The sequence below is a fragment of the Salmo salar genome, chromosome ssa19 (genome assembly GCF_905237065.1).
Source record: "Salmo salar chromosome ssa19, Ssal_v3.1, whole genome shotgun sequence".
Classification (NCBI taxonomy): Eukaryota; Metazoa; Chordata; class Actinopteri; order Salmoniformes; family Salmonidae; genus Salmo; species Salmo salar.
Window position 1 is genome coordinate 10,646,886 of NC_059460.1, and position 18,676 is coordinate 10,665,561.

General features: G+C 42.2%; 1 protein-coding gene and 1 pseudogene across 1 annotated transcript; one reads left to right on the forward strand and one right to left on the reverse strand.

Annotated features, from left to right (window-relative positions):
- Positions 1–1,802: 1,802 nt before the first annotated feature.
- On the forward strand, positions 1,803–13,632 carry LOC106578462 (homogentisate 1,2-dioxygenase-like; annotated as a pseudogene).
- Positions 13,633–13,792: 160 nt separating this feature from the next.
- On the reverse strand, positions 13,793–15,853 carry LOC106578447 (NADH dehydrogenase [ubiquinone] 1 beta subcomplex subunit 4). Its single transcript, XM_014157248.2, has 3 exons — positions 15,615–15,853; positions 14,871–15,014; positions 13,793–13,959 (listed from the first exon to the last, which is right to left on the reverse strand). The coding sequence occupies exons 1-3, from the start codon at positions 15,789–15,791 to the stop codon at positions 13,897–13,899; spliced, it is 384 nt and encodes a 127-aa protein (XP_014012723.1). The 5' UTR covers positions 15,792–15,853; the 3' UTR covers positions 13,793–13,896.
- Positions 15,854–18,676: the final 2,823 nt, after the last annotated feature.

An 18,676-nucleotide genomic window follows, 5' to 3' on the forward strand; every position in this document is an offset into this window, starting at 1 on the left:
AGGCCATATTTCAGACAAGTGACAGACAACAAGAAATATTTGTCATTAAATATTTCTCTATGTTTCAACCGTGTCAAAATGCAGACTGGTCCATTTAATCTGACTCACTGTGTGAAGGCCTCGTGCTGGTTGGGTGGATTGGGTTTGTATCAGGTGAGCTAAAATATGGATGCCTTTTCCCATCAAGACATTGAGTCCAGCAGGCCTCTAATAACAAACCATTTACTACCCACTCACTCATGCATAGATACAACCATCTGGATGGAATAGGCTACTTTCCTCCATTCTTCACTCGTTCAGCCCCTCTTAAAACACACAGGCCTACCTGGAGAGGTGACAAATACTCTAGAATTCTATCATCAAACTCGGAGGCGAAATTAAAATCACTTTTTTCCATCCAAGGAGGAGATCAATTTCCGCAGACTGGGTCGCGATATTTTCCGCAATTGGGCTTTCTCGTCTGAGACGCGGCACCCTAACTGCTTCGCAGCGGGGCGCGCGCGGCAACTGCACGCCTCGCTGGAGAACAGTTACTTCTGCCGCACAGAGTTTATTTGCGCCTCGCTATGAGAATTGCCATCGTTTACCCTAGTCCGACACCTCCCAAAAAGAAAAGAAATAGACAGGAGAGTGGATTGGGAGTAAGAATGAGAAAGGGAAAATGATTCTTTTTGATACTGCTGGGAGATTTGGTCCTCTCCTTTTGACAAAATTAACTGAATACATTTTGAATAATGTATATATTTTTCGTATTTTGTTATGTATATTGTATGTTGTTCAAATCACAATTCGATTGCATTTTTACATGTAATATCCAATGTACTCTGAATAAACAAATAGGCCTAGACTCGGCCTACCCACTGGGCACAGATGTCATTTCAATGTCTAGTTTTGATTTACATTTGGTTGAGTTGTCAGCTAAAGTGAATTCAACGTGAAATCAACACAACATGTCACCATGTCATTGGATTTACTGTAGGTTCAAAAAAAGTATAAATTCCCTTTGTTGATTACCTTTTGCAAATCCAATCCCTTTTCCACGTTGATTCAACGTCATCACATTTCATTTAGTTTAAATAACATGGAAACAACGTTGATTCATCCAGTTTTTTGCCCAGTGTGTAGGCAGGCAGGTGCATAGGCTATCAAGCAGATAATAATCAATAATCAATCATTTCCAAATCTCTATCCCACAGATTGCTTGTACATTTCGATTTGATCCACAATTGTATAGGCCTGTACGCCTGATTATTAGGCTATACCAAGTTGAATGATTCATAGGCCTATACCAAGGCTGATATACCACATGCTCAACAGGCCTGACGATATTGCCACTATTGTACTTTCCAACATCGCCAGCTAGTGAAGTAGGCCTACGGGGGTCATCATCTCGTTGGTTTCAGTGCGCTGGTGTGCATCACCATAGATATGGATTCTATTTCTATGTTCATCGCCATCAGCGAGGTGCATCCATAACCGTCAATGTGGTTGGAACACAGGAAGCCTTGAAACGTATCATGTCCATTGGACCCATGATGTATTTAAAAGGTGGCTTGGGGTTGGTTGTATTTGCATTGGCTATGACTTTGGTCCTTGTTTGCACACTTTTAAGCAACCCGACCTCAGTCTCTCCACCAATTTCTCAGTTTTTTTCTTTGGATATCTAACCCTTCTCTCAGAGAGAACCCCCAATATACGTCACGGACCGAGTCTGGTCCTAATTGATGCCATATTGAGAAAGAGCATAAATCCATCCCTCCTTTCTTCTTCACTCTATCACGGGACGTGGGGGTTGTGTGGCCGATAGGTTAGGGAGCTAACCTAGTTACGTTTGGAGATAGATACTTAAGTTTTAACAAGGGTGTTGGACATTGAAAACGTATTTGCTTCAGTTGGACAGTTTCCTAAGTAAGCACAATGGTTGGGCTCAAGGTAAGGAGGCATAACTTCAGTAAATATTACCTCCATTTATGATTAAGCAATGTTCAGGTTATATATTATTGCGGAGAATGACTTTTATTTTTCATTCATTGTTTTCTTCATTATATTATATTTTACATATAGTAAAGATAATAATTGTTATTCTTCTGTCATTTGAACGTTTTACTTTATGGGTGATGGAGCTATCAATCGCACCAACAAATGTCAGAAATCTTACAATATGTAAGACTTAACTGTGTGTAGGCTGTACGTCTGTAGCCGACTTTCGCTGTCAAGTGGTGCGCTGAAGGGGCGTTTCCTTCTGCCCAATCATTGAGCTGGATTCAGCAGATGCTCAGATGTTGAGCCCAAGTTGCTTGTGGAACGCAGAGTTCTGTAGTCTAAACACAGTGGTAGTGTGTGTCTTTTATCAGTTAACGTCAGTTGACATTTATATAATCTATTATATTACCACTGCATTGTTTATTGAGACTTTAGACATTCTTCTCCCCACAAAGTAAAGTAGCCTACTCCGCAAGAAATGTAGATTTACGTGTGCGCACGCATTATTGGAAACAGACCCGTGCGCTTTTGCAGACCCCACGTTCCTAGTGTAGCAGAGAAAGAGAGTAAGAGGGCTCGTCCTGTGGAGTTGCATGCCTATCAGAGTAGTCATGTATGTTTGCATTGTGTGACAAGTATGCAAACAGATGACACAAGTAGCACGACTCAACATTGACGCCAATCAAAGTTCTTATCAATGTTAAACCAAAAGCAAAAACACAGGTATAATGTCACAATATCACCCAATATGTCTGTTTTAAAGACTAGGCCTATCACTGTCCAGCCAACCGTCTGTCCCATAATATGTTGCTCTCTTCCAGTACCTGAGTGGGTTTGGGAATGAGTTCTCATCTGAAGACCCTTGCTGTCCAGGAGCCTTACATGAAGGTCAGGTAACATTCCATAGATGGTTGGTTGCTTAGCAACAAAACGACTCTTGCACAACTATGGGGCAAAACAGATGGGGTTGGCTTAGATTGTTGACAACATGTAAACTATATTTAGACTCCAATGTTTATTGAAAATATACACACATTTGCACAATGAGCATTAGTTGTCTCTCAAATATATACATTGTTACAGTTGTTGATGAGCTTGAGATTTTTGGGCCATATTACCACAAGACATCAGTCAAACACCTCAATAACAAGCTGAAATGAGCCACTTACGATTCAACACATGGTAGTTTCTTGACATTGTTGCTATCTATCTGGCCATCCAGAATCACAACAACACACAGACTTCTGTCCCTTTGAAGTGCGGGCATTGTTTTTGTGACATCAGCTAACCAGTCTATACCCCTTACTTGTTATCCAGCAACACCCCTTTACACCCACTTTACCACCGGCATAAGGCAGTTTCTCTGGACCTCCGCAAGGTCGGAGTTACCCTACCCCCCCAAAAATAAGAACAAATCCAATGCGTCAGCCAGAAAGCCACTTACAAAGTAGGTCTATACAGGGTCGCAACTTGGGGTTTAGAAGTGTGGGGGACATAACTTGGCAGTGGTCTGTATTTTAAATTTTTTTTTGGGGGGGGGGGCATCTAAAGCTAATTTCCTGCATTTATACACAATCTAATATGACCCATGGCCCTTCTAGCTGTCTCTAGAACAAAAAGTAAGCAAAAATGTCCACAGTCATCAAGCTAGGTAAGAGATCATTATTAAATACACTACAGTTCAAAAGTTTGGGGTCACTTAGAAATGTCCTTGTTTTTGAAAGAAAAGGCAATTTTTCGTCCATTAAAATAACATCAAATTAATCAGAAATACAGTGTAGACATTGTCAATGTTGTAAATTACTATTGTAGCTGGAAACGGCAGATTTTTAAGGGAATGTCTACATAGGCCCGTTATTAGTAACCATCACTTCTGTGTTCCAATGGCACGTTGTGTTAGCTAATCCAAGTTTATCAGGCTAATTGATCATTAGAAAACCCTTTGCAATTATGTTGGCACAGCTGAAAACTGTTGTTCTGATTAAAGAAGCAATAAAACTGGCCTTCTTTAGACTAGTTGAGTATCTGGAGCATCAGCATTTGTGGGTTCGATTACAGGCTCAAAATGGCCAGAAACAAAGAACTTTATTTTGAAACTCGTCAGTCTATTCTTGTTCTGAGAAATGAAGGCTATTCCATGTGAGAAATTGCCAAGAAACTGAACATCTCATACAACGCTGTGTACTACTACCTTCACAGAACAGCGTAAACTGGCTCTAACCAGAATAGAAAGAGGGGTGGGAGGCCCCAGTGCACAACTGAGCAAGAGGTCAAGTACATTAGTGTCTAGTTTGAGAAACAGACGCCTCACAAGTCCTTAACTGGCAGCTTCATTAAATAGTACTAGCAAAACACCAGTCTCAACGTCAACAGTGAAGAGGCGACTCCAGGATGCTGGCCTTCTAGGAAGAGTTGCAAAGAAAAGCCATATCTCAGACTGGCCAATAAAAAGAAAAGATTAAGATGGGCAAAGAACACAGACACTAGACAGAGGAACTCTGCCTAGAAGGTCAGCATCCCAGAGTCACCTCTTCACTGTTGATCTTGAGACTGGTGTTTTTGGCACAATGATTAACACACGGGACGAGACCGTAATCATCTGCGCAATCCACAATGGCACGAAAGCCAAAAACACACAGCGCAGGTACTCACATGCACCAATGGACATAGTAACAATAATCGACAGCCCAATGGAACCCAAAGGGCACACTTATTCAAGTAAAATCAGTGGGAATAGGAGACAGGTGTGAGTAATGAAAGTTCCAGAGGGATCCGTGACAAGTATGGCAGACCCCCTGGCCAGGACTGAGCATCCCAGCAGCTAGGGATTGCCTAAATAGGTATCCTCCCTGATGTAGACATGTTTTCAATAGAGACTCCTTTTGTCAAACAGTATTCCATATAAGGCATCCAGACTTTATGAAAGTTGCACAGTATACCCTTAATCTTATAATAAATCAAATCTAGTGATACATAACTTGACATTTCTGCCATCCATTGTGGGAGGATAACCAACCTGCATTTCTTAGCCGCTATAAATGCTAGGTTACACAGTTTCTTCTGAGAACAGTCTCCAGTATCAACATTTCCAAGCAAACAAAATTAAGGAGAAGGAAGAATCTGTAGACATGCTGAGATAAAATAACATACTCTTTGCCAGAATTCAGACAGCCTTCACAAGACCATAACATATGCAAATATGTCCCCTTTTGTGTTTTCCACCTCCAGCAGAAGAATTGTATTTCTGAGTGCATGATAATCAGTTTCACTGGCATATAGAACGCTCTATGGATGGTCTTAAACTGCAGTAATTTATGTCAGATTATATGAAAATGACTGGACATTCTAAAATATCTGTATCCATTCATTATCGTCAATAGCGCCTCCCAGGTCTTCCTCACGTTTTCGTTTGACATGTTTTGTGTCATTGGGGAAAGCCTCTATCAACCCTTGACTATCAACCCTTGATTCAGTTTGGAAATCAACTTTAGAGGTTTGTCAGACTGCCTTAAAATAGTTTCAATCTTTGAAGCTTCTTACTTGTCCTGTGTTTGCTGTACAGAGAGAATAAAGTGTTGTGTCTGCAAAGGTTATCTGGCTGCCTGACCCTGATGCTCAGATGAGGCGTGACAAAGAATTACTTTGGTGTACATTTATAAATTATATTATCCAAGAATATAATCAATGGTTCAATAATTGAAATGACCATTATTCCAAGATCCCAGACTGTAGCCTACCAATCAACTCAAGATGGAACTTTGTATCCATTCACTGATTGTTATAATATACTGCAAAATTCACCTGAGTGCCATGGACTGGTCTTCCCTGTCTGTCTGACCCTGCAGGGAAATCTGTCACCATTTGATAATGCTAAGACATGATGAGCACAGTGTTGTGTATTGACTGTGCACCATGACAGTGAAGCCCGTAGAGCTGTTTATACCATGTCAGTGTGAAAAGTAGGACATTAGCTAGTGAAACTGACAGATCAACAACGTTACATTGCTATACTGACTAATAAAAACTCGCATTGCGCAGAAAAAAGGTCAGAATATCAGTCTTCAATCGTTTGGCTGCTGGTTTCATTGTTTGATTCAGGTCTAGTGTGATTGAAGCAAAAATAATAGCTAACGTTAGTGAGCTAGCTAGCTAGTTACAGTTAGCCAACTAATGGTACAATGGTACATCATCACATTTACTTCTGTTGAAACAGGACAAAACAAAGGCTACAAAACATTTCCATACACACAAGAGCTGTTAGATACTGCTACCTGACAGATAGCTAGAGGCTAGCTAGAGCTGAACTGGCTGTGGTAGCTACTAGCTAGCTAACTAAACTAGCAGCTAGAAGTTCATTCACTTCAGTGGAGAGGCGATGAAACATTAGCTAACGTAACATGTCAGTTACAATACTAGCTCAGCGCTGGGAATAAATACATTATTTTTATATCAAACAGCAGTTAACTTGCCAGCTAGATCAGTCAACTAAAAGGTAGCCATTTTCTGCCCTGCTTGCTTTTACGTCTCAGAGAAAAGGCGCAACAAACACAGACAGCAGCTGCCTCTGTTCATCTCTCCCGTGCTGGTCCTATACATCAGCATTTCAGAAGCTTTCCCTTCACACAGCTAGCCTGTCCACATGCTCTGTGATGTCCATGTGGTTCTAAACTCAGCCGTCTAAAACCGGAAAATAGCATACCCAACCGCTCTGAGGCATTTCACTGTCCCCAGTGAAAGTTGCACCCCAAGAAACAAATACTTAGCTTCCTGTGGAAGTAAAAAGGTTTATGAATTACTTTTAGGAGGGGTTACTGTCAAAATAATTTATTAAATAACAAAAATAATAGACAATGATGACAGGCGCATGGGCCCCTAGAGCTCATAAGCAGGGGGCTGCGGGGGTGTCCGGTACACCAGTGTACGTTACTCCCTTATAGGAAGTTAAACCCAGCTTTGTTGTCTCAGCAGAACAACCCTCAGGTGTGTCCCTACGGTCTCTACGCTGAACAACTCTCCGGCTACACTTTCACCTGCCCACGGCCAACCAATAAGAGGAGGTATATCATAGTGATTGACAGAAACTTCTCCTTCATCGCTCAGATTTAATAAATAATGGAGTAATACACAGGCCTACACAGAAGTCTTGGGGCTAATATGTGAGTTTCATGATCTGATCAATAAGATCTAATTACTATGGCTGCGTTTACACAGGCAGCCCAATTCTGGTCTTTAGCTACTAATTGGTCTTTTGATACAGCCTATCTGATCAAGGTTTGTCATGTCTACACATTGTATTAAAATATGTCTCATCCATCCACTGTGTCAGCATGAGACCATATTAGCTGGTGCCTCCTTGTATGCAAATTATTTAACAGATATTCGGAATGTATTTATTTTAAGACAATTATTGATGCCATAAGTCAATGGTACTGTCAATGATTTTAGAGGCCAGTATAATGAGGATTTAAATAGTTTGATTATCCAGATCTGTTTATACCTGATTGATATCCAGACACAATGCGTGCCTGGCTACCTCTGGAGGTGGTCAGGACAATCAGATCACATTGTGTCTTTTAATCATCGATATTGTCTAAAAATGTTGGCACAATCAGAACGTGGACAAAGGGCACATGTTAACACCAGGTATAGGGCAGCAGGTAGCCTAGCAGGTAAGAGTGTTGGGCTAGTAACCAGGGTTGGGTAGTTTACTTTCTAAATGTAATCCGTTACAGTTACTAGTTACCTGTCCAAAATTGTAATCAGTAACGTAACTTTTGGATTACCCAAACTCAGTAACGTAATCTGATTACTTTCAGTTACTTTTTGATTACTTTCCTCTTAAAAGGCATTAGAATAAGACAAAAAAACAATCCAGCAAAGGCATTTGGTTTGTCATCATAGTGGTCTATGAACAAATTTAAACTTGTGCCTTTTTTTAATCCTGAATTGAATGCCATTGGAAAAACAGAAAGATATCATAATGTTATCCAATAATCTAATTACAAAATGTTTGCTAGTAACTTAACTGATTACATTTATAGTTTTTTTTGTACATGTGATCAGTTACTCCCCAACCCTGCCAGTAACCGAAAGGTCGCTAGTTTGAATCCCCGAGTCAACTAGGTGAAAAAAATATGTCCATGTGCCCTTGAGCAAGGCACTTAACCCTAATTGCCCCTGAAAATAGCTCTGTATAAGAGCTTCTGCTAAATGACTAAAATGTAAAAATGTAATAAACAGTACTTTATTCATACACTTAATCATGCACATACACAGACATTATCTCTCTCTTTCCTAACTCCATTTCCTTGTTTCCCAGTTGGTTCTACCGTATCCTGCCGTTTGTCTGTCACAAGCTGTACACCGCAATGCACTGTGGGAGCATAACAAAGAAGTGGGATGAAGTGGAACCTGACCCTAACCAGGTAGAGAGAGAGAGAAAGAGAGAGAGAAATGAGATGGACGGGGTTTGGAAATGAGACAATGGAGAGAATTAGAGAGCGAGATTAGGCGGAAGAAACAGAGAAATTTGGTTTTGAAATGGGGTTTTTTCTCACTGTCAGCTGCAATTGCTGCCATTCAGCATCATCAAATCCATTAAACCCTCTGGCTTTCCATGATAGTGATTAGCTGTTTCTGGTACAGCCTATCGACTTTCCTGGGTCTGATTGGTTCTCCCATCTGTCAATCATAGGGTCTGCACACCCTATGTGGAGCAGGAGACACCAAGTCCCGCAACGGGATCAGCATCCACATGTTCACCTGCAACACCTCCATGGTTTACAGGTGTGTGTGTTTGTGTTTCCATTGTATGATACCATTATATACATACAGTACTACATACACAATTTGATCTCGCCCATCGTTGATCTTTACAACTCTATGCCCAATATCAAGTTTTTAATAATGTTGTCTCTGCTTTTCAGTTGTTTCAACAACTCAGACGGAGACTTTCTCATTGGTCAGTCAAATATGCCTTTGGTTTTAGAAGTATACATAAACACAATATAACATAAGCAGTCTTAAGTACTCTCCCACTTTCCTCCCTCTCGCAGTGGCCCAGCAGGGGGAGATTCTGATCACTACAGAGTTTGGGAAGATGATGGTGGAACCCAACGAGATCTGCGTCATCCAGGTGAGACGGCAACACCTTTCAACCTTTCAATCTCAGCTGTTCCTTTTACCTGTGTCAAGACTCACCTGATTCCTCTAACCTTTTTCTCTCTCTCATCACCTGACTCTCTTACCCGTCCTCCTCACCTGTCCATCACCTCACCTGCATGTTCCCTGTGTGTTGCAGCAAGGAATGCGTTTCAGTGTGGATGTGTTCGGGGAGACCAGAGGCTACGTGTTGGAGGTGTACGGAGCTCACTTTGAGCTCCCCGACCTGGGACCCATAGGTGTGTGTGACACCCGTTCACCCTTCCACGTGTCAATGCCTTGTCAACCCTCTGACTCCGGTGGCGTGGTATGAGGACTGCGAGGTAGACGGCAGGTTACACTGTCATCAACTAGTACCAGGGCAAGCTCTTCTCCAGCCAACAGGTGTGTGTGTGTGTGTGTGTGGGGACGTGCTTGTTTGTTTCTGCTCTGTGCGTGAGTACACACGTGTGTGTCTTTGGGTCCATATGCGCATGTTCTTGCACAAACATTACAATATACAGCATTATAATTCATGATAGTAGCTTGTAATAATGTATACATGGGACACCACTAATTTTAGCGTTTAGCTAGCCATCCCAACACTGAGGCATAAATTCAATCAGATCAAGCGTTAACGGGCGATAGCCGACACCCGCATAGCTGATGTTTTGGCGGTGACGGGGGTGGAACTGCGTTGGAGCTGTCAAATCGGTGAGCAGCTGCTCTTGTGATCATTGCCATGAAGCCACGCCCATCCCACTCGTATTAGAAGTTCAGAACAAGAAAGTGTAGGCTATATAGAAATAATGAGGATTTCCATCAGTCAGGTGTAGATTACATCTCACATTCCAGTGTTACAACTTGTAAACAAGGCTGCATGGGATTTCTCTTAATGCGACAGCCAATGGCAACGTCTGCTTTAGGCATAATACCTGGAGCTGCTTGTGGATTTGACAGCTCTAACATAGTTTCACCTTTGACACGGTGCAAACATCAGCTATGCGGATGTCGGCTAAAGTGGATCTGATTGAATCGGGCCCTGAGAAAAGTTGTACAGACTATTAAAGTGAGGCCTATTAGCTGTGAGTTAATACAGAACAGCTATTGGGTTCTATTAGCTGTTAGCTGTGAGTTAATACAGGACCGCTATTGGGTTCTATTAGCTGTTAGCTGTGAGTTAATACAGAACAGCTATTGGGTTCTATTAGCTGTTAGCTGTGAGTTAATACAGAACAGCTATTGGGTTCTATTAGCTGTTAGCTGTGAGTTAATACAGAACAGCTATTGGGTTCTATTAGCAGTTAGCTGTGAGTTAATACAGAACAGCTATTGGGTTCTATTAGCAGTTAGCTGTGAGTGAATACAGAACAGCTATTGGGTTCTATTAGTAGTTAGCTGCACATTAACATTGAACTGCCATCCCCAATGATTTAACGTGAAACGCCTGACTGTTCTTCTCAGCAGCAGGCTTCGGTTTCGTCTCCCTTACCAGCCTTAATCACTAATAATTAGTTAGCTCGTCCAGGAGTTCCCGCCAGATACCTGCCTTGTCCTTTCAGAAGGGGAGAAAACCTTGCTTGAGTTAAGCACTAATTTCAGCATATTTCACTGGGGAATGATTTCCCGCCCTGCTCTGAACGCATCCTGTCGAGCAGGTAATTGGATCGACTCATTTTGTCTGACAGTAGGGGATTTTAAGGAGACAGGGCGAAAGGATGTGTGTATATGTGTGTGAGGGAGGTAACTGTGGAAACACCTGTGTTAGAGGGAATATTTGCATGGTATATACACCGGACCCTTCTTTCTTTCGTTAACCTCTCTCTACCTCTCTACATCCAACCCTCTCTTTCTCTCTGTCTCCCTCTCTGGGTTCGGACCAGGTGCCGGGGCTTGCTCTTTCCCCCCACCTAACCTGAGACTGCAGGGAATGTGTGTGTGTCACACACAGATTGGAAGTGGAGTGGGTGGGGCAGGTTCCATCTCTGCTGCGTCTCATCCTGCTGTTTGGTCCTCCTGCAGAGAGATGAAATTGCTCAAATTAACTTATTATTTGCTTGACTGGGCCAATATGTTTTTGTTTTGTGTGTGTCTGTGTGTGTGTGTGTTTTCTTGTGCTACGTTTTTAATCGAGTCTGCCAGAGTTATCACAGGAACTGTAATGCCCAAGAGATTACCTGCCTTGGGGTCCTCAGACCCCCTGGGTGCATGGTGACTGTGTGTGTGTGTGTGTGTGTGTGTGTGTGTGTGTGTGTGTGTGTGTGTGTGTGTGTGTGTGTGTGTGTGTGTGTGTGTGTGTGTGTGTGTGTGTGTGTGTGTGTGTGTGTGTGTGTGTTTGTACTGTATGCAAGTGTGCTAGTGTGTGTTTTATGGTGTATGTCTATGGGAGTAGGCGGAATATATGTGTGTGAGAATGTGTGTGTGCTTGCGCACATATGACAAGGTACATGGGTCAGCCCTGAAGACAGCTTGAGCTGTAATGAATTATATTGATTTTAGAGCTACCATTGAATGTCTCTTTCACAGTGACATTATCAGAACAGCACTGCTATATAAAATTGCTCTGGTTTTAACAATCAAGATGAAGAAATATCTCTACACCGTCTCCCTCTCCCCCCTCTTTCCGAGCCGTGGGTGCTGAAAGTTTGGGAAAGTTTGATTGTGAAGCCAATTACGGCATAATACCTGCTGGAGCTGAGGATCACAAAGAACGGGGTAAATAAAAAAAGAGCAGAGAATGAAAAGAGGTACATTGTGTTTTAAATCAGCCCCTATCCTCCCCCTGAGTTATTTTTTTCATTTTTCCATGCAGCTTTTACGGCTGTTTTTTCAATTCTGAATATCAAGGGCCCTCTTGCCTAAAATTAACATTGGCTTGAGGTAAGGCTACATCTCAAGTTCAAAGGTGCGGTAGACCAAGTGGTGCTGCCGCAGTCCCTGCTATACATTTGTTTATTATTCTGTTTCTTGCGTGTGTGTTTGTAGGATTTCTCTCCCTTTAACGTGGTGGCGTGGCATGGGAACTACACACCGAACAATTACAACCCTGAGAACTTCATGGTAGTCAACTGTGTGGCCTTCGATCATGTGGTGAGAACCTCACACACAAGCAGAAAGTCAGAGGTCCCTCCCCTCTGACCTTCTCCTCCAATGGGTTTTGAGAAGGTGACGAGAGGATGCCAGGAGTATGGAATTGAGATCTTCCCACAAATGCATGCACGTGCACACAAACTTATCCTTCCTCTCCTCCATCTCTGCACCAGGATCCTTCCATCTTCACGGTGTTGACGGCCAAGTCCAGGAATCACCATCGCTGATTTTGTCATCTTCCCCCCGCGCTGGGGTGTGGCTGACCACAGCTTCAGATCCCCCTACTACCACAGTATAATAAACACACTTACCCTCAGAAAAAATAACTGAAATAGCTACTTCTTATGCTTGTCTTTAGTTCTGTTACTGACACCTTTGTCCGTTCTAGCATGACCCTCTAGTGACTAACTTTCCCCTGTCACTGGTCTCTTTGTGTGTTATGTAGTAGTGTGTTTGTGTTATGTCAGAGCACCCCCTGTCTGTGTTCCAGGGAACTGTATGAGTGAGTTCATGGGGATGATTAAGAGCCACTATGAGGCCAAGGAGGAGGGCTTCCAGCATGATGACCCCTCACGGTCCCGACGGAGAATGCTTCGAGAAGAACAGCACCACTCCCCTCAAACCAGAGAGGGTGGCCGAGGGGTCCATGGTAACACACACGACGTGATCACAATTCTCGAACAGCTGTACATGGTGGGACATCAAGTAACATCCCTCTTCCTCCCTTCATCTCAGACCTTCATGTTTGAGTAGTCGTTCAGCATGGCGGTAACTAAGTGGGGTCTAGAGACATGTCAGAGCCTGGACAAGAGCTACTGACAGCCACTCCGCAAACACTTTGACCCCAACTGGAGGCCCAGCAAACAGCAGAGCAGAGGCAGAACAGTCATTACTTCCCCTAGATCACCAGAAAATCATCTAGGATTTAATGTAACACGACTACACTGTGGCTCAATACATTTTATACAATGGCATTGTTGAATATTCATTTCTGATTGGCTTGAAGGGCATTCTAGAGCTTGCATTATTTCCCTATAAAGCACAGTAGCGGGATAAATCAGCATGGTAGAATTCAATGGTTCTAGTTAATTCTTACATGTTCTATGTATGAGCTGCTTTTGAAAGCAGAAGTCGAATTGAAGACTGTTGAATTCGATTTTCATAATAGCGAGCTAGGACTGATGGTTTGGTTAGCTAAACTAGCAAGTCTGTTTGGTTACCAAGACAACTAATGTAGCCATCTAGTAAACTTGCTACCTACTTCAGTGGATGTTCCAACTGGAAAATAATGCCACTACGTGGAAGGTTAGTGTCACTCCGGTATCGCACTGTGGAACACACCGTCAACGTCGTTCATTCCTTTTCCTTAGAACGAATAGCCTCTTGTTGATTATCCCTTAGTTATCACTCACAGCGTAATATTGAGTGCTTGGTTCATTTGGTCTATGCTCGTTTCTTTGACCAGTTCATTGATAATGAATGAATGAATACCCTGGAAGTCTTATTAGCGTGTTTTCATTACTTTGCTGCTCATGTCATTCTTAGCCCTTCGATGTTTGTAATGACAGGCAGACACCCATTTTGTTTTCAACAATAAAGGAAGTTTTATTCAGTTACCAATAATAGATACACACTGACATTATCTCTACAACACTTTACATTGGAGGTCCGTGATGAGCAAACTCAGTAGGCGAGCTTGAATTTGCGATCGCAGGTCCCAGCTTTGATCTGCTCCTCCTTCTTGTCCTGGAGACAGAGGGGGGTTAGTGAGGTCCCCATGGCAACAGAGATGGCATCATCACCTAAGCAACTTACTCATCCTCCACTGCTTAGAATATGAATGAATGTCTCATGAATAAATACAGGGTCATTTTTCTTCCTCTCAGTGGAAAAATAGCTGAGGAATTACAGCACAGAGTGACAATGGCACACTCAGTACCAAGGTCTTTGTGACATCTCTCTCTGATTCCGGCACAGATTCAGGGAGAGGATCTCAATAACAATGGAGGAAGAAGGAAGGGGTGCCATGTAGACTAAAATGTCACAGACACTACAGAGAATGGTTGCAGAGTAGAAGATGAACTTAGACATGAGCAGCACATATTCTTTCCCCTGACTATAGTTAGGTAGGCCTACTACATTCAAACAGGGCCATCAGACTGTGCCCACGAGTCATCTAATGAACAGACGCAAATGTAGCCTAATACAGCAGTGATGTATGAGACCTCCGAGACAGTATTAAATCACTCTGTTCATTCATCTTAGCTCATCGACATGGTGAAGTGATCATTTTTGCATTATGGTGAGCAAATCTGCTTTGAAGCTTTGTCTGACAATATTTTTAAGGTTTCTCCGCCCCAAAATTGTAAGAAACTAAAGACAGATCTACATGTTTGATCAATCTTCAGCACACTACATAACAGTTGCAAATCAACCCCTAACCCTAGACCAAGGCAAAGGACTATTTCAGTATGATCAATATGGCAATAACTTCACCAAGCCCTCTGATGGGAGGAATGTCCACCATATTGCTCAAATCTATTCAATCCCTTCATATCTAAATAAAGTGCCTTAGTATAGAGGCTAGGGTGGATTTGGAATAGACCCCTAATGTCAGGGAATGAGCAGGATAACGGGTTGTATCATCTCATCCATACCCTGTCAGTCTTCAGTACGTAGTACAGGACGAAGAGTGGCACCACTCCGAAGAGCCCACCTAGCAGCGACGTCTTCTTGGTGGCTCTGAAGTGGTTGTAGGGGTTGGTGCGTGCGTACACCCAGCGTGTCAATGCAGGGTCTTCCTGTAAACACAAAATAAACAGCATGTAAGTAAGCATTTCTCGGTAAGGTCTACAACAGTTGTATTCGGCACGTGACAAATAAAAGTTGATGTCAATAATGATGGCCATTCTTTGAGAGTTGATGCCAGTCTTATTGCAGTCAACTACTACGCAGGGCAGAAACGGTTCAATGCACAAACTGTCATGTCGCCCAAGAATACATGATACTGAATGCAACCCAAATGTTTAAATAGCAAAGTGCCTATGAAATTCTAACATCAAGGTCACATCAACTAAAGTAGCGAACGCCAGGCATAAAAAAAAAAAAAAAAAACGGCTTGCCTAACGTTAGCTCGCTTACTCTCAAAAACGTCCTGTGATGTTGCCTGTTGTTGGATTAGTAAATTAGCAAGCTAACTAGTTACGTAGATATACATAAAACGGCATTTGCTGAATAGCTCAAATGCCGAATGCAGGCACAACATTAGCTTGTCGGGTCGGGTTTTCAGTCTGACTAGCGAATGCTTGCTGGCTACCAAACGTTAGCATTACACTGGTGAACTGTGGGTCTGACTTTAGCAAGCTAGCTAGCCTTAGCATGTTAGCTCACTCTGTACTTACAATAAGCTCTTTTCTGTGGGGGTTGTTTAGCTGCATCTGATATTGTCTCTTCAGCTGAGCCCTTAAACCAGCCCTCTCCTCCTCGGCACGTCTCTGGTCCAGCGAAAGGTTGAAATATTCAGCTGGGTCCAACGTTTTTGGCCGAGTGGCCAAGGGCGCTTCTCGGTAGTCCGCCATGTTTGTGAGAAGAGACAGGCAACGTGATTGCCGCAGAATCTCGCGTTATCTCTTCCAGCAATTATGTTTCCCATGGCAACACGAAGCGTTCAGAAATCTAATCAAATCAAACTTTATTTGTCACATGCGCAGAATACAACAAGTGTAGACTTTACCTTGAAATGCTTAGTTACAAGCCCTTAACCAACAGTGCAGTTCAAGAAGAAGAAAATATTTATCAAGTAGTCTCAAATAAAAAGTCATAATTAAAAGTGACACAATAAGAATAACAACAACGAGGCTATATACAGGGGGCACCGGTACCGAGTTCACACCGGACTGTCAGCTTTTGAGTGCCGAAAAAATTCTTCCAAACGTCAAAGTCCGATATATTTGACTTACAGTGCGTTACAATATACATACAATATTTACCAGCAGCATACCACCCTGCATCCCATTGCTGGTTTGCTTCTGAAGCTAAGCAGGGCTAAGTCACCCAGTAAAATACTACTCGAGTAAAAGTCTAAAAGTATTTGGTTTTAAATGTACTTAAGTATTAAAAGTAAAAGTTAAAACCATTTCAAATTCCGTATATTAAGCAAACCAGACAGCACAATTTATTCTCATTTTTTAAATTGACAGATAGACATAATTTACAAACGAAGTATTTGTGTTTAGTGAGTCTGCCAGATCAAAGGCAGTATGGATGACCAGGGATGTTCTCTTGATAAGTGTGTGAAATTGACCATTTTCCTGTCAAAACGTAATGAGTACATTTGGGTGTCAGGGAAATTAAAGTACAGATACCCCCCAAAATGACTTAAGTAGTACTTTAAAGTATTTTTTACTTAAGTACTTTTCACCACTGCCTAGACGTTTTACTTCATATGAGGCATGTCATACCTTGCTTCAAAGTATCCTATAGCCAAAATCCCACCATAGAAACATGTAGTCAATAATTTTTTATAAAGATGTACTCATATGTGTTCTCCTGTTCTATTGGTTTTCTTTCAACTTTATTTCATTGTCTAGCGACCAAAGGCATTATCCTAGTCATATTAGTAGCCCATGATAGTTGTTGCATCTTTAAATCCCCCTCTTTCAAAATTTCTGAAACCACTCGCATGTGCGGTGTGCATTTTAGAGCAGTGTTTCACGCAATTGCTTTTTGGAACGTTCAAGCCTAGGCCTACGGTCATGTGTACATTGCTGCGCCTAAAATGTGAAGAAATTATAATAATAATTTAGCAACATTTTAAGCTAAACATTCTGACCTGTTCAATCAGCCTTATTAATTGATATGGCATATACTTCCACTACACCACTTTGATAGGTATCAGTGGGGATTAAGAAGTAAGTATACCCAAAGCCCTCTGACAAATTAGGGGCTATACAGTGAATAACCTCCACTACAACACTGGATGTCATGGCACACCCTTTATGTATTCAGTCATTGTATTGTTTCCCTAGTAGCACAGCTAGCTGCGGGAAGTAGTTTGGGGGTGGGGGTGCTGCGATATAGATATACAGTACCAGTCAAAAGTTAGAACCCACCTACTCATTCAAGGGTTATTCTTCATTTTTCTATTTTCTACATTGTAGAATAATAGTGAAGAAGTCAAAATTACGAAATAACACATATGGAATCATGTAGTAACCAAAAAAGTGTTAAACAAATCAAAATAGATTTGACTTATTTGAGATTCTTCAAAGTAGCCACCTTTTGCCTCGATGACAGCTTTGCACACTCTTGGCATTCTCTCAACCAGCTTCACCAGGAATGCTTTTCCAACAGTATTGAAGGAGTTCCCACATATGCTGAGCACTTGTTGGCTGCTTTTCCTTCACTCTGCGGTCCAACTCATCCCAAACCATCTCAATTGACTTGCCTAGTTAAATAAAGGTTAAATAAAATAAAATCTGGGTTGAGGTCGGGTGATTGTGGAGGCCAGGTCATCTGATGCAGCACTCCATCACTCTCCTTCTTGGTCAAATAGCCCTTACACAGCCTGGAGGTGTGTTGGGTCATTGTCCTGTTGAAAAACGAATGGCAGTTCCACTAAGTGCAAACCAGATGGGATGGCATATCGCTGCAGAATGCGGTGGTAGCCATGCTGGTTAAGTGTGCCTTGAATTCTAAATAAATAACTGACAGTGTCACCAGCAAAGCACCTCCACACCATCACACCTCCTCCTCCATGTTTCACGGTGGGAACCACACATGAAGAGATCATCCGTTCACCTGTTCTGTGTCTCAGAAAGACACGGTGGTTGGAAGCCAAAAATCTCCAATTTACACTCATCAGAACGAAGGATGGATTTCCACCGGTCTAATGTCCATTGATCATGTTTCTTGGCCCAAGAAAGTCTCTTCTTCTTATTGGTGTCCTTTAGTAGTGGCTTCTTTGCAGCAATTCAACCATGAAGCCCTAATTCACGCAGTCTCCTCTGAACAGTTGATGTTGAGATGTGTCTGTTACTTGAACTCTGTGAAGCATTTATTTGGACTGCAATTTCTGAGGCTGGTAACTCTAATGAACTTACCCTCTGCAGCAGAGGTAACTCTGGGTCTTCCTTTCCTGTGGCGGTCCTCATGAGAGCCAGTTTCATCATAGAGCTTGATGGTTTTTGCGATTGCACTTGAAGAAACTTTCAAAGTTCTTGAAATGTTGTGGATTAACTGACCTTCATGTTTTAAAGTAATGACGGATTGTAATTTCTCTTATTTGAGCTGTTCTTGCCATAACATGGACTTGGTCTTTCACCAAATAGGGCTATCTTCTGTATACCATCCCATACCTTGTCACAACACAATTAATAGGCTCAAACACATTGAGGAAAGAAACTTTTAATAAGGCACCCCTGTTAATTGAAATGCATTCCAGGTGACTACCTCATGAAGCTGG

Excerpts from the sequence above, each read along its gene's own strand:
- LOC106578447 (XM_014157248.2), bottom strand. The coding sequence starts at position 15,791 with ATGGCGGACTACCGAGAAGCGCCCTTGGCCACTCGGCCAAAAACGTTG. Across the intron at positions 15,015-15,614 it reads CCCACAGAAAAGAGCTTATT|GAAGACCCTGCATTGACACG; the intron begins GTAAGTACAGAG and ends TTGTGTTTACAG. Across the intron at positions 13,960-14,870 it reads ACGTACTGAAGACTGACAGG|GACAAGAAGGAGGAGCAGAT; the intron begins GTATGGATGAGA and ends CTCTGTCTCCAG.